A 22,583-nucleotide genomic window follows, 5' to 3' on the forward strand; every position below is an offset into this window, starting at 1 on the left:
ATTCACAATTGGTGTCTTATTTTCCCTTTTGCCCATACTCATTTACTCACTGTGTTCACTCTTTCCTTTCTCTCACTTGTTTATCTTCACTCATTCATTCTCACTCAGCCATTAAGTGCTTGGCGCTGGAAGCGGACACATTCTGTATCCAAGACGACCTAAGTTAGTCTCAGCAGGTATGTGGGTGTTATTGCTAGAGCCAGAAAGAGGGAAGGAGAGAGAGAAAGTGAAAAAAATAAGGCTAAAGGATAGTCCAAGGGAGACAGGAGAGGAGATGGAGAAGTAAAGAAACTAGTGACAGAGAAGAAATGGAAAAGTAAAGTGGAAAGAGGGAGAAAGAAAGAAAAGAAAATACCAGTAAGGAGAGGAAGTCAAATACGAAGAGATAGAAGGTAGAAAAGAAAAAAGGATGAGAGTAATGAAAGAAAAGTTAAAGCTGTGGTTTGAAGAGTGATGAGATGGTGAGAAGGGAAGGGTGGAGACAGGATGGGGTGAATTAAAAAAAGAGGAGAGGGATGGAGGGAAATAGCATGCAGGTTATTGCCTGCCATAAAGAATGAAACAGGTAAGTGTTGTAAGGTGTGTACTGTGTACCCCAGGAAAACCAGTGAGTCATAGCAGCACAGACGGAGCTAACCACATTACTGCTCAGAGACCAGACAAGATTACAGCTGTTGCTGGTTGGAACACACACACTGTTAGTGAGCATTTCTCATTTGCCAAGATAATACATCCAGCTGACAGGTGTGGCATATCAAGAAGATGATTAAACAGCATAATCATTACACAGGTGTACCTTGTGCTGGGCACTCTAAAATTTGCAGTTTTGTCACCCAACACAATACCACAGATGTCTCAAGTTTTGAGGGAGTGTGCAATTGACATGCTGACTGCAGGAATGTCCACCAGAGCTGTTGCCAGAGAATGTAATGTTAATTTCTCTACTATAAGATGCCTCAAACGTTGTTTAGAGAATTTGGCAGTACATCCTACCGGCCTCACAGCCGTAGACCATGTGCAACCACACCAGCCCAGGACCTCCACATCTGGCTTCTTCACCTGCGGGATGGTCTGAGACGAGCCAGACAGCTGATGAAACTGTGGGTTTGCACAAGCGAAGAATTTCTGCACAAACTGTCAGAAACAGCCTCAGGGAAGCTCATCTGCATGCTCGTCGTTCTCACCAGGGTCTTGACCTGGCTGCAGTTCGGCATCGTAACCGACTTCAGTGGGAAACCATTCCACAGGCCACAATCAAGAGCCTCATCAACTCTATGCGAAGGAGATTTGTCATGCTGGATGAGGCAAATGGTGATCAGACCAGATACTGACTGGTTTTCTGATCCACGCCCTTACTTTTTTTTTTAAAGGTATCTGTGACCAGCAGATGCATATCTGTATTCCCAGTCGTGAAATCCACAGATTATGGCCTAATTTATTTAAATTGACTGATTTCCGTATGACCTGTAACTAAGTAAAATCGTTGAAATTGTTACGTGATGAGTTTATTTTTGTTCAGTGTACATGTACAGTACCAGTCAGAAGTTTGGACACACGTACTCATTCAAGGGTTTTCCTTTATTTTGACAATTTTCTACATTGTAGAATTGTGAAGACATAAAAACTATGAAATAACACATATGGAATAATGTGCTAAACAATTCAACATATATTTGAGATTCTTTAAAGTAGCCACCCTTTGCCTTGAGGACAGCTTTGCAGACTCTTGGCATTCTCTCAACCAGCTTCATGAGGAATGCTTTTCCAACAGTCCTGGAGGAGTTCCCACATGCTGAGCACTTGTTGGCTTCTTTTCCTTCACTCTACGCTCCAACTCATCGCAAACCATCACAATTGGGTTGAGGTTGGATGATTGTGGAAGCCAGGTCATCTGATGCAGCACTCCATCACTCTCCTTCGAAGTCAAATAGCCCTTACACAGCCTAGAGGTGTGTTTTGGGACATTGTCCTGTTGAAAAACAAATGATAGTTCCACTAAGCACAAACCAGGTGGAAAGGTGTATCGCTTCAGAATGCTGTGGTAGCCATGCTGGTTAAGTGTGCCTTGAATTCTAAATACATCACTGACAGTGTCACCAGAAAACACCATCTCACCTACCTCTATCTCCATGCTTCATGGTGGGAACCACACATGTGGAGATCATCCGTTCACCTACTCTGCGTCATACAAAGACACGGCGGTTGGAACCAAAAATCTCAAATTTGGACTCATCAGACCAATGGACAGATTTCCACAGGTCTAATGTCCATTGCTCGTGTTTCTTGGCCCAAGCAAGTCTGTTCTTCTTATTGGTGTCCTTTAGTAGTTGTTTCTTTGCAGCAATTCGACCATGAAGGCCTGATTCACGCAGTCTCCTCTGAACAGTTGATGTTGAGATGTCTGTTACTTGAACTATGTGAAGCATTTATTTGGGCTGCAATTTCTGAGGCTGGTAACTAATGAACTTATCCTCTGCAGCAGAGGTAACTCTGGGTCTTTCTTTCTTGTGGCAGTCCTCATGAGAGACAGTTTCAACACAGCGCTTGATGGTTTTTGCGACTGCACTTGAAATGTTCAAAGTTCTTGAAATGTTCCGCATTGGCTGACCTTCATGTCTTAAAGTAATGATAGACTGCCGTTTCTCTTTGCTTATTTGAGCTGTTCTTGCCATAATATGGACTTGGTCTTTTACCAAATAGGGCTATATTCTGTATACCCCCCTACCTTGTCACAGCACAATTGATTGGCTCAAACACATTACAAAGTTAAGAAATTCCACAAATTAACTTTTAAGAAGGCACACCTGTTAATTGAAATGCATTCCAGATGACTACCTCATGAAGCTGGTTGAGAGAATGCCAAGAGTGTGCAAAGCTGTCATCAAAGCAAAGGGTGGCTACTTTGAAGAATCTCAAATATAAAATATATTTTGATTTAAAAAATTGTTTGGTTACTACATGATTCCTTGTGTTATTTCAGTTTTGATGTCTTCACTATTATTCTACAATGTAGAAAATAGTCAAAATAAAGAAAAACCATGGAATGAGTTGGTGTTTCCAAACTTTTGACTGGTACTGTATGTTTGCATGAACATGCTCTCGCACACACACATGCAAACACACACAGACAGCGGCAGGTAGCCTAGTGGTTAAGAGGATTGGGACAGTAACCAAAAGGTCACTGGTTCGAATCCCCAAGCCAACTAGATTAAAAATCTCTGTGTCCTTGAGCAAGGCACTTAACCCTAATTGCTCTTGTTAGTCGCTCTAAGAGCGTCTGCTAAATGACCATTTTTTAATGTAAACCGTGACAAACGCACACATCTCGCAAAACACTCTCACACATGCTGACTAGAGAACAGAAGGGGATCTTAGAACACAGCTGGGCCGTGGGCGAGATGATGCAACACACACAAAGTGTTTCTCACTGCTTATAAGCTGTGTGTGTGCTTGTGTGTTAGACTGTGAAGGTGTTGATTGGAGAGTGTGTGTGTAGTGTGCTAAAAACACGCATGTTGCTCTGTCGCCATCCTGCGCCACACAATATTCAATATATTGCCATGTCTGCTCCTTTCTGTCCCAAATCCACCCCTACACGTCCACTTCAAGGACCCTATTCCATTACATGTGCTATCTGCGTATTAATGATATACACCTAATTCCATGTCATCAACATTACAACCTGTTGCCCTATACAATAGCACACACAGGCCGTAATATAGAGGAGGAAGAAAGTGGAGGGACAAATGGGGAGAGTAATAATACTTTAGATGAGAAGGAAAAGAAAGAGGGAGGAAGAGGGGGATACAGAAAGAAGAGCGTATATTTTATCATTTTTTATATTCTCCCTTTCATCTGACAGAATCTTGTAGTGTGGTAAAGTAGCATTAGTGTGGTTTAGTACATTGGTGAGATGAGAGAAGACTGAATAATATGACAGGGGAGCAGAGCAGGACTAATGTTAGGACAGTGTGGCGTGTTTGATGTGACAGTCCTTAAAGTAGAGAACTAGAGGGACCCCTGCTGCTAGACATCTCTTTGAGAGTGGAGAAATAAGGAAAGGAGTGAGTCGAGGGAAATAGGGGGAAGAAATGGTAGAGGAGGTAATATGTGGGGGGGGTGTATGGGAGAAAGAGCTGTGTGAATTAAACAGCCCCCATGTAAAAGGAGACTAGAGGTGTCTGTGCAAAAGTGAACATCGACGAATGGGTACTTGTGGGTGTAGGGGGTTACATTGTATGGTGGTCCTGACTCCAAGGTGGGTAATGTAGTTTTAACAATGCTTCTCTTCTCTCCTCAGTCTGTAAGATGTGTTGGTTTGTTTGTATTGTAGTTCTGACTGACTTGACTCACTGGTACTGTAGTAGTAAGTGTTGTTGTTGTCGTCTAACAGTGTGCACCTGTATCTCTCGTCCCTCCAGTCTGTACGGTGCGCTGTCAGAAGTTCCTCATCTCTCGTGTTGGTGAAGACTGGATCTTCCTCATCCTCCTGGGTCTACTGATGGCTCTGGTCAGCTGGGTGGTCGACTTCGCTATTGCCATCTGTCTACAAGGTGAGGGCGTTGGGGAGGAGGTAGACTGCTTGGTCTACTGATGGCTCTAGTCAGCTGTACTGTCCCTCTGTCTGAATCATTTAATCTGACACATCTCCTGCATGCAGCTAAAGAAGACATTAAGCCACACTCAAGATAATCTTAGACACTGTGGTTCACGCACACACACCCGTCAAACCAGGGTGTGTGTTCATGATGAGCTGCAGTGCAGATTACTGTCTCCCAGGGCTGCATGCAAGTCCGTGTCTGTTAGATTAGCTTAAATGTGGTTTAATTTAATCTTTGCAGAATTAAAATGTGTTTGTGTGTAGCATGTATGTGTGTTCAGAAGGTGTGTGGGTGTCAATGTGCTTTATCTTGAGTCAAGCACACATTTACACACATTGCTGCAGTGTGTGTGTGTCAGATGGTAGTCTGTATGTAGAGAAAGTGAAGAGTAGTGAGTCATCTAGAAGCAAGACGCTCATCCAGACAAATCCCCCCCCTTTCTACACACACACACTTTTGATCTCTCCATGTAAAGCAGTCATTTTTAGGAGAGGAGTCCTGCGGGTTCTACTTTGGTCAAATGTTTTGTCGCTGTACTCATGAGTAGGGCTGGGAATTGCCAGGGACCTCACAATACGATATTATCACGATACTGCCAATACCATATGTATTGCAATTCTCACGATTTCATATATTTTCTCACGATTTATATATTGGATATACTTTTACTTTCTGATTGACATCAAGTTGATATTGGTGTGTGTGTGTGTCCACAGCACAGAAGTGGATGTACGGAGGCCTGGAGAGTAATGTGTTTCTCCAGTACCTGGCCTGGGTCACCTACCCTGTGGTGCTCATCACCTTCTCAGCTGGCTTCACACAGATACTGGCCCCACAGGCCGTAGGTAAGACACACACATACACTGACTGACTGACTGACTGACTGACTGCATCAGAGCACCATAACCCCCTCTCCCCCTCTAGGTTCAGGTATCCCAGAGATGAAGACCATTCTGAGGGGTGTAGTGCTGAAAGAATACCTCACCTTTAAAACCTTTGTGGCCAAAGTCATCGGTCTCACCTGTGCCCTGGGCAGTGGCATGCCTCTGGGCAAGGAGGTAACACTCACACACACACACTCTCTACACACACACACTCTCTACACACAGTACACACACACAGTACACACACGTGCACGCGCGCTCGGTTAACATTCTTCTCACCTCTGTCTTTTGACGCACACACATCCTCTTCTCACAGTCAGGCTTGTGTGAGTTTGGGTAGTTGTCACTTGTTGCTGTCTGTTCCACTAGTTATGCAGACACACTCCATTTGACAGCCAGCAGACGCAATGTGGCATGAAGACTCCTAAATCAATCAATATATCTGTGATTCATAGGACAAGGGGTTCTTACAGTGAAGCACACAGAGGGTTGTGGTTACACATGTTCTGTGTCCCTGTCATACAGCCACACACGTTGCACTCAGGCCACCCTGTTGGTCACAGTGGAGAGGGAGGACAGTGGAGGGGGATAAGGAGAGGAGAGGGGGATGAAGGAGGGTGGAGAGGAGAGGGGGATGAAGGAGGGTGGAGAGGAGAGGGGGATGAAGGAGGGAGGAGGGGGGGATGAATACAACAGAATTTAAATCTGCTTAGGAAAGTCTTGAAAGAGCTGAGATTAATCAATGATACACTGAAGTTTTTAGGAAATCATTCACAAGTGATTCTCTCTCCCTCTCTCTCTAGGGTCCGTTTGTTCACATTGCCAGTCTGTGTGCTGCACTCCTCAGCAAATTCATGTCTCTGTTTGGTGGAATCTACGAGGTAAACCACACTTGGACACACACAAGTTACCACATTGGTATCAATGTGATCTTTCAGAAAGGAAACACCATGCAGAAATATGTTAAACCAATCATTAAGAAATTAATAATGCAAGTCTTGGCGATATATGCTCTGCTGCTTCAGGGTAGCTTAATATACACTGAACAAAAATATAAACGTAACATGTGAAGTGTTGGTCCCATTTTTCATAAGCTGAAAGAAAAGATCCCCGAATTTTTCCGTACGCACAAAAAGCTTATTTCGCTCAAATTTGGTGAACAAATTTGTTTACATCCCTGGTAGTGAGCTTTTCTCCTTTGCCAAGATAATCCATCCACCTAACAGATGTGGCATATCAAGAAGCTGATTAAACAGCCTGATCATTACACAGGTGTACCTTGTGCTGGGGGCAATAAAAGGCCACTCTAAAATGTGAAGTTTTGTCACACAACACAATGCCACAGATGTCTCAAGTTTTTAGGGAGCGTGCAATTGATATGCTGACTGCAGGAATGTCCACCAGAACCGTTGCCAGAGAATGTAATGTTCATGTCTCTACCATAAGCCGCCTCCAACGTCGTTTTAGAGAATTTGGCGCTACGTCCAACCGGCCTCTCAACATCAGACCATGTGTATGGCGTCGTGTGGGAAAGCGGTTTAATGATGTCAAAGTTGTGAACAGAGTGCCCCAAGGTGTCGGTGGGGTTATGGTATGGGCAGGCATAAGCTACAGACAGCGAACACAATTGCATTTTAACGATGACAATTTGAATGCAGAGATACCATGACTAGATCCCGAGGCCCATTGTTCACATGCTATCACCTCATGTTTCAGCATGATAAAACACGGCCACATGTCACAAGGATCTGTACACAATTCCTGCAAGCTGAAAATGTCGCAGTTCTGGCCTACATACTCACCAGACATGTCACCCATTGAACATGTTTCAGATGCTCTGGATCAAGATGTACGACAACGTGTTCAGGTTCCCGCCAATATCCAACAACTTCACACAGCAATTGAAGAGGAGTGAGACAACATTCTACAGGCCACAATCAACATCCGGATCAATTCTGTGCGAAGGAGACGTGTCGCGCTGCATGAGGCAAATGGTGGTCACACCAGATACTGACTGGTTTTCTGATCCACGCCGCTACTTTCTTTTAAGGTGTCTGTGACCAACAGATGCATATCTGTATTCCCAGTCATGTGAAATCCATAGATTACGACCTAATAAATGTATTTCAATTGACTGATTTCCTTACGTGAACTGTAACTCAGTAAAATCTTTTAAGTGTATTTTTGTTCAGTATATGAAATTAACTCCAAGCAGTGATAGCGCTAAACTATTACGCACCGCCGGGTACCCTGATGAGGTAAGATGAGCTGTCATCTTGGTACATGGAAAATATTCTACCCATCTAACTAGGCAACCGTAAGTTGTATGAACCCACCTGCCATGAACCTAGCCAACCACCTGCAATATAAATGCACTGCCAGGGGGCTTCGCTGAGGCAGGATGAGCTGTCATCTTGGTATATGAGGATATTTTACATATGCAACATAGCTACTGGACCATACGGCTGACACAATCATGATCATATAGCAATACTGCAGGAACTCATGTAGAATCAAATGTAACGTCACAGCAGCAGATGGTCATGTGCCCGCAGTGGTGACGAAGGAGCCAGAGCCGTGATGAGTTCCAGTACCTTGTCATTGGTTGCCAGCATCAATGTTGAACAGAGGTTTGCCAGGTGCCATCCGTGCTCAGCATTCAGATATCATAACATGAAAGGGAGGACAAAGCAGTGTCAGTTCTGGTGATGACGACTGATTTTCCATGCTAATTCTTTCATCTAGGGGTAGATGGGAGTATGGTTAATATGAGTGTCCATAATGCAAACAGATCACGCAAGATTAAAGGGAAGGATGATTTGGTGTATTTCAGAATGAAGAACCCATAAAAGCCATCATTCGGACCACGAAATATAAACACATTGTTGCCTTAACTTGGACTCAAACTTGTGCTATTGAGAGAGAGAGAGAGGAGAGATGCTCTTTGATGTGCATGTTGGTCACTTCTCCGTAGGCCTTGAGAGTAGCGGACAGTGGATCCTGAGCAGACTATACACCGAATGGTCCTGACACGCGGAATTAACCCAATTCCTGCTACTGGACCATGATAAAGGCAGGCTGCATTTGCCTGACTGAAATTTGGAATAGAAAAGGCATACATGGTTATATAACAGAAGACATTGTACAGATAGTCTACCTGAGCTGACAGCTATGTCAACGTACACTACATAACCAAAAGTATGTGGACACCTGCTTGTCGAACATCTCATTCCAAAATCATGGGCATTAATATAGAGTTGGCCCCACTATGCTGCTTTAACAGCCTCCACTCTTCTGGGAAGGCTTTCCACTAGATGTTTGAACATTGCTGCGTGGACTTGTTCCATTTAGCCACGAGCATTAGTGAGGTCGGGCACTGATGTTGGGCAATTAGGCCTGGCTCGCAGTCTGCGTTCCAATTCATCCTAAAGGTGTTCGAAGGGGTTGAGGTCAGGGCTCTGTGCATGCCAGTCAAGTTCTTCTACACAATCTCAACAAATCGTTTTGTATGGACCTCGCTTTGTGCACGGTGGTATTGTCATGCTGAAACAGGAAAAGGCCTTCCCCAAACTGTTGCCACAAAGTTGGAAGCACAAAATCGTCCTGAATCTCATTGTATGCTTTAGCATTAAGATTTCCCTTCACTGGAACTAAGGGGCCTAGACTGAACCATGAAAAACAGCCCCAGACCATTATTTCTACTTCACCAAACTTTACAGTTTGTGCTATGCATTTGGGCATGTAGCATTCTCCTGACACCCAGATTCATCCATTGGACTGCCAGATGGTTAAGCGTGATTCATCACTCCAGAGAACATGTTTCCACTGCTCCAGAGTCCAATGGTGGTGAACTTTACACCACTCCAGCCGACGCTTGGCATTGCGCATGGGGATCTTAGGCTTGTGTCCAGCTGCTTGGCCATAGAAACCAATTTCATGAAGCTCCCAACGAACAGTTATTTTGCTTACGTTGCTTCCAGAGTCAGTTTGGAACTCGGTAGTAAGTGTTGCAACTGAGGACAGACAATTTTTACTTGCTACGCGCTTCAGCAATTGGCAGCCCCTTTCTTTGAGCTTGTGTGGCCTACCACTTCGCGGCTGAGCCGTTGTTGCTCCTAGACGTTTTCACTTCACAACAAGAGCACTTAGTTGACTGGGGCAGCTCTAGCAGGGCAGAAATTTGACAAACTGACTTGTTGGAAAGGTGGCATCCTATGACGGTGCCAAGTTGAAGGTCACTGAGCTCATTCTACTGCCAATGTTTGTCTATGGAGATTGCATGGCTTTGTACTCAACTTTATACACTTGTCTGCAACAGGTGTGGCTGAAAAAGACGAATCCACTAATTGGAAGGGGTGTCCACATAATTTTGTATATATAGTGTATATGCTGGTAGGCCATGGAGAAGTTGGATGACCTGATAGGAAGAATAAATAAATCCAATAGATACTGAAATATGCCTGCGTATTAGTGTTTGAAACAAGCTCTTAACAGACGTTTCCATTGGGTACAATGAACGCTCGATCACCAACAGCTGATTGTGGGTGTTTAGCAAGCCCATGGCATGCTAGGTAATGCTAGTATTAACAGCCAATTCAACACGGCTTGAAGCTATAGCAAGCCTTGATTGGTCATCGCACCGCGATACAGCGCGAGCTTCCCCATTTAAGGTCCAGGGTGATTAACTGAAATCTGGGGGGAAAAGGTTACACTTAGCAGTAGTAATCATTTTAAAATGAGCTGTACTTCTTTGAAATATGTGCCAAATGATGAGACTGACCCGGGAATGTTTAGCCGGCAACAGACTGTCTCCATCCAAGTGTCACAAGACATTACGCTGCTCGACTGCTGGACAGCGCACATAGCAGTCCACAGCATTTGGCCCAGCACAATGGTGGTAGAAATTAGTCATGCTCAGCTACAGCAATCACTGTAGCAAAGTGACCTGTATCAGGGTATACGATGCCTGCGTTCCAACAATGTACAAGCATGCATGATAACTTGCGTAACTGGCTACTAGTACACTCCAAAGATATGCCTAACCTGATGCTTCATGAGCACTACAGCGAGAATGAAGATGACATAACTATTTCATAGACAACAGAAAGAATGCAAATTTATCCTGAAAGTATCAGGTCTGATATGGAGGTCCTGGATGGCAGGAAGCTTGGCCCCAGTGATGTACTGGGCCGTTCGCACTACCCTCTGTAGTGCCTTGCGGTCGGAGGCTGAGCAGTTGCCATACCAGGCAGTGATGCAACCGGTCAGGATGCTCTTGATGGTGCAGCTGTACAACTTTTTGAGGATCTGAGGACCCATGCCAAATCTTTTGTCTCCTGAAGGGGAATAGGCTTTGTTGTGCCCTCTTCACGACTGTCTTGGTATGCTTGGACCATGCTAGTTTGTTGGTGATGTGGACACCAAAGAACTTGAAGCTCAGTCTCCTCCACTACAGCCCTGTTGATGAGCATGCCCGCATTCTCAGTCCTCCTTTTCCTGTTGTCCATAATCATCTCCTTTTGTCTTGATCACATTGAGGGAGAGGTTGTTATCCTGGCACCATTCAGCCAGGTCTCTGACCTCGCTATAGGCGGTCTCATTGTTGTCGGTGATCATGCCTACCACTTGTGTCGTCGTCAAACTTAATGATGGTGTTCGAGTCGTGCCTGGCCATGCAGTCATAAGTGAACCGGGAGTACAGGAGGGGACTGAGCACGCACCCCTGAGGGGCCCCCGTGTTGAGTATCAGCGTGGCGGATGTGTTGTTACCTACCCTTACCACCTGGAGGCGGCCCGTCAGGAAGTCCAGGATCCAGTTGCAGAGGGAGGTGTTTAGTCCCAGGGTCCTTTAGTGATGAGCTTTGAGGGCACTATGGTGTTGAAAGCTGAGCTGTAGTGAATGAATAGCATTCTGACATAGGTGTTCCTTTTGTCCAAGTGGGAAAGGGCAGTGTGGATTGCAATAGAGATTGCATCATCTGTGGATCTGATGGGTTGGTATACAAATTGGAGTGGGTCTAGGGTTTCTGGGATGATGGTGTTGATGTGAACCATGACCAGCCTTTCAAAGTACTTCATGGCTACAGACGTGAGTGCTACGGGGCGGTAGTAATTTAGGCAGGTTACCTTAGTGTTCTTGGTCACAGGGACTATGGTGGTCTGCTTGAAACATGTTGGTATTACAGACTCAGTGAGGGACAGGTTGAAAATGTCAGTGAAGACACTTACCAGTTGGTCAGCGCATGCTCAGAGTACACGTCCTGGTAATCCGTCTGTACCTGCGGCCTTGTGAATGTTGACCTGTTTAAAGTTCTAACTCACATTGGCAACGGAGAGCGTGATCACGCAGTCATCCAGAAACATTGCTTCTCACTGTATATCAACACATATTAGGCTAGCGTAGGCTACTTTCTCCTATATGTATATATATATATCCCTTTCTGCATCCTTTGACTCTCTATGTCCCCTATCCTCCAGGCCGGCTCGGTCCTCCCCTCCTGCTCCGTGGCTCGACGACTCATTGCGAGCTCACAGAACAGGGCTCCGGGCAGCCGAGCGGAAATGGAGGAAAACTCGCCTCCCTGCGGACCTGGCATCCTTTCACTCCCTCCTCTCTACATTCTCCTCTTCTGTCTCTGCTGCTAAAGCCAATTTCTACCACTCTAAATTCCAAGCATCTGCCTCTAACCCTAGGAAGCTCTTTGCCACCTTCTCCTCCCTCCTGAATCCTCCTCCCCCTCCTCCCCCCTCCTCCCTCTCTGCTGATGACTTCGTCAACCATTTTGAAAAGAAGGTCGACGACATCCGATCCTCGTTTGCTAAGTCAAACGACACCGCTGGTTCTGCTCACACTGCCCTACCCTGTGCTTTGACCTCTTTCTCCCCTCTCTCTCCAGATGAAATCTCGCGTCTTGTGACGGCCGGCCGCCCAACAACCTGCCCGCTTGACCCTATCCCCTCCTCTCTTCTCCAGACCATTTCCGGAGACCTTCTCCCTTACCTCACCTCGCTCATCAACTCATCCTTGACCGCTGGCTACGTCCCTTCCGTCTTCAAGAGAGCGAGAGTTGCACCCCTTCTGAAAAAACCTACACTCGATCCCTCCGATGTCAACAACTACAGACCAGTATCCCTTCTTTCTTTTCTCTCCAAAACTCTTGAACGTGCCGTCCTTGGCCAGCTCTCCTGCTATCTCTCTCAGAATGACCTTCTTGATCCAAATCAGTCAGGTTTCAAGACTAGTCATTCAACTGAGACTGCTCTTCTCTGTGTCACGGAGGCGCTCCGCACTGCTAAAGCTAACTCTCTCTCCTCTGCTCTCATCCTTCTAGACCTATCGGCTGCCTTTGATACTGTGAACCATCAGATCCTCCTCTCCACCCTCTCCGAGCTGGGCATCTCCGGCGCGGCCCACGCTTGGATTGCGTCCTACCTGACAGGTCGCTCCTACCAGGTGGCGTGGCGAGAATCTGTCTCCGCACCACGTGCTCTCACCACTGGTGTCCCCCAGGGCTCTGTTCTAGGCCCTCTCCTATTCTCGCTATACACCAAGTCACTTGGCTCTGTCATATCCTCACATGGTCTCTCCTATCATTGCTATGCAGACGACACACAATTAATCTTCTCCTTTCCCCCCTCTGATAACCAGGTGGTGAATCGCATCTCTGCATGTCTGGCAGACATATCAGTGTGGATGACGGATCACCACCTCAAGCTGAACCTCGGCAAGACGGAGCTGCTCTTCCTCCCGGAGAAGGACTGCCCGTTCCATGATCTCGCCATCACGGTTGACAACTCCATTGTGTCCTCCTCCCAGAGTGCTAAGAACCTTGGCGTGATCCTGGACAACACCCTGTCGTTCTCAACTAACATCAAGGCGGTGACCCGTTCCTGTAGGTTCATGCTCTACAACATTCGCAGAGTACGACCCTGCCTCACGCAGGAAGCGGCGCAGGTCCTAATCCAGGCACTTGTCATCTCCCGTCTGGATTACTGCAACTCGCTGTTGGCTGGGCTCCCTGCCTGTGCCATTAAACCCCTACAACTCATCCAGAACGCCGCAGCCCGTCTGGTGTTCAACTTTCCCAAGTTCTCTCACGTCACCCCGCTCCTCCGCTCTCTCCACTGGCTTCCAGTTGAAGCTCGCATCCGCTACAAGACCATGGTGCTTGCCTACGGAGCTGTGAGGGGAACGGCACCTCCGTACCTTCAGGCTCTGATCAGGCCCTAGACCCAAACAAGGGCACTGCGTTCATCCACCTCTGGCCTGCTCGCCTCCCTACCTCTGAGGAAGTACAGTTCCCGCTCAGCCCAGTCAAAACTGTTCGCTGCTCTGGCACCCCAATGGTGGAACAAACTCCCTCATGACGCCAGGTCAGCGGAGTCAATCACCACCTTCCGGAGACACCTGAAACCCCACCTCTTTAAGGAATACCTAGGATAGGATAAAGTAATCCTTCTAACCCCCCCCCCCCCCCCTTAAAAGAGTTAGATGCACTATTGTAAAGTGGTTGTTCCACTGGATATCATAAGGTGAATGCACCAATTTGTAAGTCGCTCTGGATAAGAGCGTCTGCTAAATGACTTAAATGTAAATGTAAATGTAATATGGATGCGGGCAGATTCTCCGTGATGGGGTGTGTAAACCGAGAGCACAGATTCTGCCTGAAGCTGGCATGGGAACTCTCAAAGTATACAATAGTCCCAATACTAATATACTAGCTAGCTAGTTGTAGCCACTATTGACTGCCAACAGTAGAGCAGCAACATGGATTGATCCTCAGTCAATGACGTCCCCTCAGCAGATAGACGTGCTACATGAGCGACGCGGGCAAAGTTCACAGCTTGCGAGCATTTGCTAACAAGATTTAATATCAGAAAACAGTAGCATAACGAGTAACTGCTAGCTAAAGGAGCGTTGGTACAATAAGCATAGCATCAATTCAGCAGCAGGATTTTTTTTCACCTTTATTTAACCAGGTAGGCCAGTTGAGAACACGTTCTCATTTACAACTGGCCAAGATAAAGCAAAGCAGTGCGACAAAAACAACAACAGAGTTACACATGGGAGAGACAAACGTACAGTCAATAACACAATAGAAAAATCTGTATGCAGTGTGTGCTAATGAAGTAAGGAGGTAAGGTAATAAATAGGCCATAGTGGCGAAGTAATTACAATTTAGCAATTAACACTGGAGTGATAGATGTGCAGATGAGGATGTGCAAGTATAAATACTGGTGTGCAAAAGAGCAGAAAAACAAAAACAAATATCGGATGAGGTAGGTAGTTGGTTGGATGGATGGGCTATTTACAGATGGGCTATGTACAGCTGCAGCGATCGGTAAGCTGCTCTGACAGCTGATGCTTGAAGTTAGTGATGGAGATATAAGTCTCCAACTTTAGTGATTTTTGCAATTTTTCCAGTCATTGGCAGCAGAGAACTGGAAGGAAAGGCGGCCAAAGGAGGAATTGGCTTTGGGGATGACCAGTGAAATATACCTGCTGGAGCGCGTGCTACGGGTGGGAGTTGCTATGGTGACCTGAGCTGAGATAAGGCAGACCTTTACCTAGCAAAGACTTATAGATGACCTGGAGCCAGTGGGTTTGGAGACGAATATGTAGTGAGGACCAACCAACAAGAGCATACAGGTCGCAGTGGTGGGTAGTATATGGGGCTTTGGTGACAAAACGGATGGCACTGTGATAGACTGCATCCAATTTGTTGAGTAGAGTGTTGGAGGCTATTTTGTAAATGACATCGCCGAAGTCAAGGCTCGGTAGGATAGTCAGTTTTACGAGGGTATGTTTGGCAGCATGAGTGAAGGAGGCTTTGTTGCGAAATAGGAAGCCAATTCTAGATTTAATTTTGTATTGGAGATGCTTAACTACTTCTCAGATAGAGTTCAGTGTGTCAAATCGGAGGGCCTTTTGTCCAGACCTCTGGCAGTCTCTATGGGGGTGCCACAGGGTTCAATTCTCGGACCGACTCTCTTCTCTGTATATATCAATGATGTCGCTCTTGCTGCGGGTGATTCTTTGATCCACCTCTACGCAGACGACACCATTCTGGCCCTTCTTTGGACACTGTGTTAACAAACCTCCAAACGAGCTTCAATGCCATACAACACTCATTCCGTGGCCTCCAACTGCTCTTAAATGCTAGTACAACGAAAGGCATGCTCTTCAACCGATCGCTGCTCGCACCTGCCCGCCTGACTAGCATCACTACTCTGGACGGTTCGTACTTAGAATATGTGGACAATTATAAATACCTAGGTGTCTGGCTAGACTGTAAACTCTCCTTCCAGACTCATAGTAGTGAACCGGGCAAGGCAGTCATTACAGAATCCAAGGCTGTTAAGTCTGCCGATAAGAATACGGTGATTGACAGAGTCGAAAGCCTTGGCCAGGTCATTGATTACTGTCTTTTATCGATGCCGGTTATGATATCGTTTAGGACCTTGAGTGTGGCTGAGGTGCACCCGTGACCACCTCGGAAACCAGGTTGCATAGCGGTGAAGGTATGGTGGGATTCGAAATGGGCAGCTTGGAGGAGGTGCTCTTATTCTCCATAGACTTTACAGTGTCCCAAAACTTTTTGAAATTAGTGCTGCAGGATGCGAATTTCTTTTTGAAAAAGCTAGACTTTGCTTTCCTAACTGACTCTGTATATTGGTTCCTGACTTCCCTGAGAAGTTGCATATTGCAGGGACTATTTGACGCTAGCGCAGTATGCCACAGGATGTTTTTGTGCTGGTCAAGGGCAGTCTGGAGTGAACCATGGGCTATATCTATATCATGCCCTTTCATTTTTTGAAAGGGCATGCTTATTCAAGATGGTGAGGAAAGCGCTTTTAAAGAACAACCAGGCATCCTCTACTGACGGGATGAGGTCAATTTCCTTCCAGGATACCCGGGCCAGGTCGATTAGAAAGGCCTGCTCGCAGAAGTGTTTTAGGGAGCGTTTGCCAGTGATGAGGGGTGGTCGTTTGACCGCAGGCCCATTACGGACGCAGGCAATGAGGCAGTGATCGCTGAGGTCCTGGTTGAAAACAGCAGAGGTGTATTTAGAGGGCAAGTTGGTCAGGATGATATCTATGAGCAGAACCGGTCAGCTTAATAGACCCTCAAATGAGGTAGGCGTGAATGTTACTAGCATCTAATTGGTGCAATCTCAGCTGAGGCGGGCACTCAGGTTCCCTTTCTGACCTGGCTTTGCTTTCCTCTTTATCCAGTATACTTGCCTTTTGTTGATATTTTACTTCCATACCCTAACTTTTTGAACAGTCCTCTCACTCATAAACATCACATTTTAAACCACAGTACATCTTATCACTATATCTATCATCTACTGTAGCCACTGATCATGCAGGCAAACCAACTACAATATGGTTGAGATACCATAGTAATTCACTGAACAGACTCCCCTCTCCCTTAAGACAGAACTGTAGGTTAGTTGTATGTGGAAAAGTTCATTTGTTTCTGTGAACTCCAAAATCAGGCCGATCGACGTGATAGGTCTGTCGGTGTTTAGGAGGAGCTGTGAGAAACACTGTTCTGATTCTCCAATCTGTTTTGTTCCTACTCCTAATCGACTGCTCATGTCTGCATCGGCTCAATACCACAGCAGGCCTGTTAGTGGGCTGGCTTGGAAAACACATCACATATTACTAGTTTAGAGAATGTTTTTTCACTCTTGACTGTTCTTCTGAGTGTATGTCCAGAATATGCGTGTGCGGACACACACACACAATATACATTTAGACAAGTAATATACACATAATAAATCTAAACCAGCATGTTATTTGCAAACTAATTAAATACATCTCATCTTTAATCTCCATAGCTATACTACAGGGAGCAATAAATACATGTAGAGATGTATAAATGAAGAAAGGTTTTGAAAGCAAGGGAGAGAGAGATCGAGGTAAAGACAGAGAATCAGGATTTGAGGAGTAGAGAGATAGTCTTTCAACTTTCTATGCTTGTTCCGCTTGGGCCTTGGGAGACAGAGGGAACGAGAGGGAGGGAATCTTTGACTCATCTCTCTGTACTCTGAAGATGAGAAACAACTGCTCTCTGTGTGTCTGTGTGAGAGAAGGGATGGGGGTCTGGGGGACCGGGGCAATGAAGAATCTTTGAAGCAGACCTTCATGTCCCCTCGAGTGGAGCACTCTTTTGCTGCATAACCCTGTCTGTCTCTCTGTCCGTCTCCCCTTAATCGTCTGCTCCCTCTAGCCTCTCTCCTTCCCTCATTCTCTCTCTCTTCCCCCCTCGTCTCTGTGTTGTATCTGTACTGTATATGAATATACCGCATTTTATGGCATACTAATGGTGTGTGTGTGTGTGTGTTTTTAGTACACATCACTTACCCCTCTCTGTTTCACTAACATGCTGCTTAAAGGAGCCAAGCCTCATTGGAAACAAGGTAAATCATGGCTGGAGTTGAAGGGCAGAATATCCACCATAACTTCCTCCTCTCCTAGACTCCATATCCCATCTCTCTACCACCTGTCCATATTACATCTGTAATCCATCTGTAGTCCCATGCAATACTGTGTTTGCAGAAATTGTATTTCATTCGACCGTACCCTGTGGTTGTTTGGGCAGTGTCACAGATCCAATCTCTCGGTGCCTTCTAGCAAAGTAAAGCAAGTCAATTTGATCAAATCAGTTTTTTTGAAAAACGTTGTTTTATTTGCAGGAATGTTCTCTGCTATTTTGATTGCTGAGAAATGTAACCTATGCGAGTTTGTGGTTGCGCATGCCGATTTGATTTAGTTTTTTGTGATACCACACAAATTACTCCATGCATTTGTTAATTAAAATATTGCCGACAAAGTGATCATTTTTAGGAATAAAAGCTTTAGCGCTCAAGCAAAGTTGAAGAAATGTAAATGGTTGTTTACTTTATTTGTTCCTCGTAATTGGAGATAGGAGATAGGCAAACATTTTAACTCTGTGTTTCACAAACTGGGTCCTGGGGACCCCAAGGGGTGCACGTTTTGGTTTTCCCCTAGCACTACACAGCTGAACCCAAGCATGCACCTCTTGGGGTCCCCAGGACCGAGTTTGCGAATTAATGAAATGTACCCATTGATTCTTTTCGAATTTTACTTATAAGTGCCTCATGAGCTTAGTTCAACTTTTGCACCTCATCAGAACCCAAAATATAAGCTTGTTACACACCAATGTTTGTTAACAATGTAAATGCAAACAAACAATTATAACTTCAAAACATGATATCAAGGATGGTCAATCCTTGCATCCAAAGCTCTGTCCATTCGTTTTAGAGTGGATACATTTCTCCAGCCCTATCCCTCAGGTTTTTATTGAAATGTGTGGGGAGACTGCTTTGTTATTGTTTCAACTGCTGATTCACACTTTAACTGTTCATGCCAACCTGTTGAGGTGAAATGGTATGGTGAAATGCATTATGGGTCAAATGTATTTAAACTCTGCATTTCATCCACAACAGCTGTGACAGTGCTAGGTTGGGCTATACTTGCTGCTGTGCATGCTAATTGCTAACAGGCATTACTGAGGCCTGCCCTGGGGGAGGTCAGTTGGCTGACTTATTGATTTAAATCCAGTTGATATTGCTCTTCATCCTGTTTATTATTTTGTAAATAATGTAGTAGCCTACTTTTGGTGCTTATTTATATCCCATTTTTGCACATAGTGCCTTAGGAAAGTATTCAGACCCCTTGACTTTTTCCACATTACGTTACATCCTTATTCTAAAATTGATTAAATAAAAAAAATCCTCACCGATTTACACAGAATACCCAATAATGACAAAGCGAAAAATGTTTTTTTTTAAACATTTTGGCTAATGTATTACAAATAAAAAACGGATGCCTTATTTACATAAGTATTCAGACCCTTTGTTATGAGACTCGAAATTGAGCTCCAGTGCATTCTGTTTCCATTCATCTACCTTGATGTGTCTACAACTTGATTGGCATCCATCTGTGGTAAATTAAATAGCTTGGACATGATTTGGAAAGGCACACACCTGTCTATATAATGTCCCACAGTTGACAGTGCATGTCAGAGAAAAAAACAAGCAATGAGGTCGAAGGAAGGGTACCAAAACATTCATGCAGAATTGAAGGTCCCAAAGAACACAGTGGCCTCCATCATTCTTAAATGGAAGAAGTTTGGAACGACCAAGACTCTTCCTAGAGCTGGCCGCCCAGCCAAACTGAGCAATCGTGGGAGAAGGACCTTGGTCAGGGAGGTGACCAAGAACCTGATGGTCACTCTGACAGAGTTCCAGAGTTCCTTTATGGAGATGAGAGAACCTTCCAGAAGGACAGCCATCTCTGCAGCACTCCACCAATCAGGCCTTTAAGGTAGAGTGGCCACTCCTCAGTAAAAGGTACATGACAGCCCGCTTGGAGTTTGCCAAAAGGCACCTAAAGACTCTCAGGCAATGAGAAACAGGATTCTCTGGTCTGATGAAACCAAGATTGAACTCTTTGGCCTGAAGCATGGTGGTGGTGGCATCATGCTGTGGGGATGTTTTCCAGTGGCAGTGACTGGTAGGCTAGTCAGGATCAAAGCAAAGATGAATGGAGCAAAGTACAGAGATCCTTGATGAAAACCTGCTCCAGAGCGCTCAGGACCTCAGACTGGGGCAAAGGTTCACCTTCCAACAGGACAATGACCCTAAGCACACAGCCAAGACAGGAGTGGCTTTGGGACAAGTCTCTGAATGTCCTTGAGTGGCCCAGAGCCCGGACTTGAACCCGATCGAAAATCTCTGGAGAGACCTGAAAATAGCTGTGCAGCGACGCTCCCCATCCAATCTGACAGAGCTTGAGAGGATCTGCAGAGAAGAATGGGAGAAACTCCCCAAACACAGATGTGCCAAGCTTGATGTGCCATACCTAAGAATACTCGAGGCTGTAATCGCTGCCAAAGGTGCTTCAACAAAGTATTGAGTAAAGGGTCTGAATACTTATGTAAATGTGATATTTCCTTATTTTTCTATTTTTTTTATAAGTTAGAAAAATCATGTAAAAACCTGTTTTTCCTTTTGTCATTATGGGGTATTGTGTGCAGATTGATGAGGGGCAAAAACGATTTAATCATTTTTAGAATATGGCTGTAACGTAACAAAATTTGGAAAATGTTGAGGAGTCTGAATACTTTCCGAAGGCACTGTAAAAGCCCTCACCTTGGACAGAAAAAAGCAACATCCTTGTCTGCCTCCTTCCACACTGCTAAGCCTACATCCCGACAACGGCTGTGTGTGTGTGTGTGTGTGTGTGTGTGTGTGTGTGTGTGTGTGTGTGTGTGTGTGTGTGTGTGTACACACCTCTCCCTATGTGTTAACAGAATGAGTCGAGGAACATTGAGATGTTGGCAGCTGCCTGTGCTGTGGGGGTGGGCTGCTGTTTCGCTGCACCTATAGGAGGTGAGTGGCACCAACATCCTTTTGGGCACAAACTGGTTGAATCAATGTTGTTTCAGTGTAATTTGTCATCTTATTGGGACGTGGAATCTACATTGGATTTGAAAAAAGTCATCAATGTAAACTGTTTTGAAGGTGAAATTTCAAAAACAGGATTGTCATCATGGTAACCAAATATTAACATAGACACTACCTTGTATAAAATGTTTAATTTGTACCTTTAAAACAGTCAGATCTTCAATTTGGTTACTATCAGAAACAGCACCTCCTACTGGACAATTAATCTATCTACAGCTGCCCTTTGATCTACCATCCAGGGTTTTCATATAGCCTAGCCCTGCTTAGCTATGACGTTTGTCTCTGACTTACCAATGTGCTTTCGTGAAAATGATTGTTGACAGATCTCCAATGAATAATTAAATAGAGTCACTGTTGCTATCGAAGTCATTCCAAGGGGTAGGTTTAACAGAGCAAATGAAATGTCACCATGCTATATCACTCATATCATCAATGATGCTATTTAGGCCTGTATACTATTTCCAAAGTCATCAACTATTGTCTCAATTCAACCCAGGATTCAACTAAAAATAGAGTACATAGGCCTGTAGTTTCAATCTCTGGTTGATATCAAATGTAATTTAGTGATATTGAATTGTTTGGTTATCAACGCAACCAAATATCAACATTTGAAGGTGCTATATCTCCAACTTAGATGGATCAATCTGTGCCACTGACTTTGAATTCCAGTTTGTCTACAAATGTAATAATTGATATGTTGGATTCATGTCTCCATCTCAACAACACATCTGTGTTAAAGAATAGAACTAAATCAAACATGAATTTAAAGTGCATTTAAACTTTGGTTTGATTTAGTGATAACACATTGAAATTCAACTAACTTTTGGCAGTCTTTTTGAGTGGGTGAATATATAGGTTATATATAGGTTGTAATCTCATTGATCAACGTCTCAAACAAATATGACCCAATTATCCACTTTGAAATGATGTGGTGTGCCCAGTGGGATAACACTCACTGACTGATACTGGTTGGGTTGGAGACTGCAAGGTTTACTCCTTCCCCCTTCACTCCCCTGATTGGAGTATAGTTATTTTGATCATGTTCCTGAGAAATTGATTGTGTGTGTGTGTTTTATAGGTGTGCTGTTCAGTATTGAGGTAACGTCTACGTTCTTTGCGGTGAGGAATTACTGGAGAGGGTTCTTCGCTGCCACCTTTAGTGCCTTCATCTTCAGAGTCCTGGCCGTGTGGAATAGAGACGAGGGTAAGACCGATCTACATGTATACTGATCAAAAATATAAACGGACAATGTAAAGTGTTTGTTTCATGAGCTGAAATAAAAGATCACTGAAAGTTTCGATACGCACAAAAAGCGTATTTCTCTCAAATTTGGTGCACAAATTTGTTTTACATCCCTGCTAGTGAGCTTTTCTCCTTTGCCAAGATAATCCATCCACCTGACAGGTGTGGCATATCAAGAAGCTGATTAAACAGCATGATCATTATAGCCACCCGGACAGCTGATGAAACTGTGGGTTCGCACAACTGAAGGAATTTCTGCACAAACTGCTTCAGGGAAGCTCATCTGCATGCTTGTCGTCCTCACCAGGGTCTTGACCTGTCTGCAGTTCGACATCATAACCCGACTTCAATGGGC

The 22,583-nt window shown here is 44.9% G+C and overlaps 1 protein-coding gene across 3 annotated transcripts in view; it reads left to right on the forward strand.

Annotated features, from left to right (window-relative positions):
* The window catches only part of LOC139549399 (chloride channel protein 2-like), a 260,342-nt gene that overhangs the window by 157,481 nt on the left and 80,278 nt on the right, over positions 1-22,583 (forward strand). For 2 of the 3 annotated variants that reach the window (XM_071359868.1, XM_071359870.1), the window contains exons 3-9: positions 4,422-4,553; positions 5,318-5,446; positions 5,526-5,659; positions 6,289-6,366; positions 17,890-17,913; positions 20,832-20,910; positions 22,064-22,189. In XM_071359868.1, coding sequence (XP_071215969.1) covers positions 4,422-4,553; positions 5,318-5,446; positions 5,526-5,659; positions 6,289-6,366; positions 17,890-17,913; positions 20,832-20,910; positions 22,064-22,189 — 702 coding nt within the window. The remainder of the gene's footprint in view (positions 1-4,421; positions 4,554-5,317; positions 5,447-5,525; positions 5,660-6,288; positions 6,367-17,889; positions 17,914-20,831; positions 20,911-22,063; positions 22,190-22,583) is intronic. The other variant, XM_071359869.1, reaches the window with a different exon arrangement.

Source organism: Salvelinus alpinus, chromosome 22 (genome assembly GCF_045679555.1).
Source record: "Salvelinus alpinus chromosome 22, SLU_Salpinus.1, whole genome shotgun sequence".
Lineage (NCBI taxonomy): Eukaryota > Metazoa > Chordata > Actinopteri > Salmoniformes > Salmonidae > Salvelinus > Salvelinus alpinus.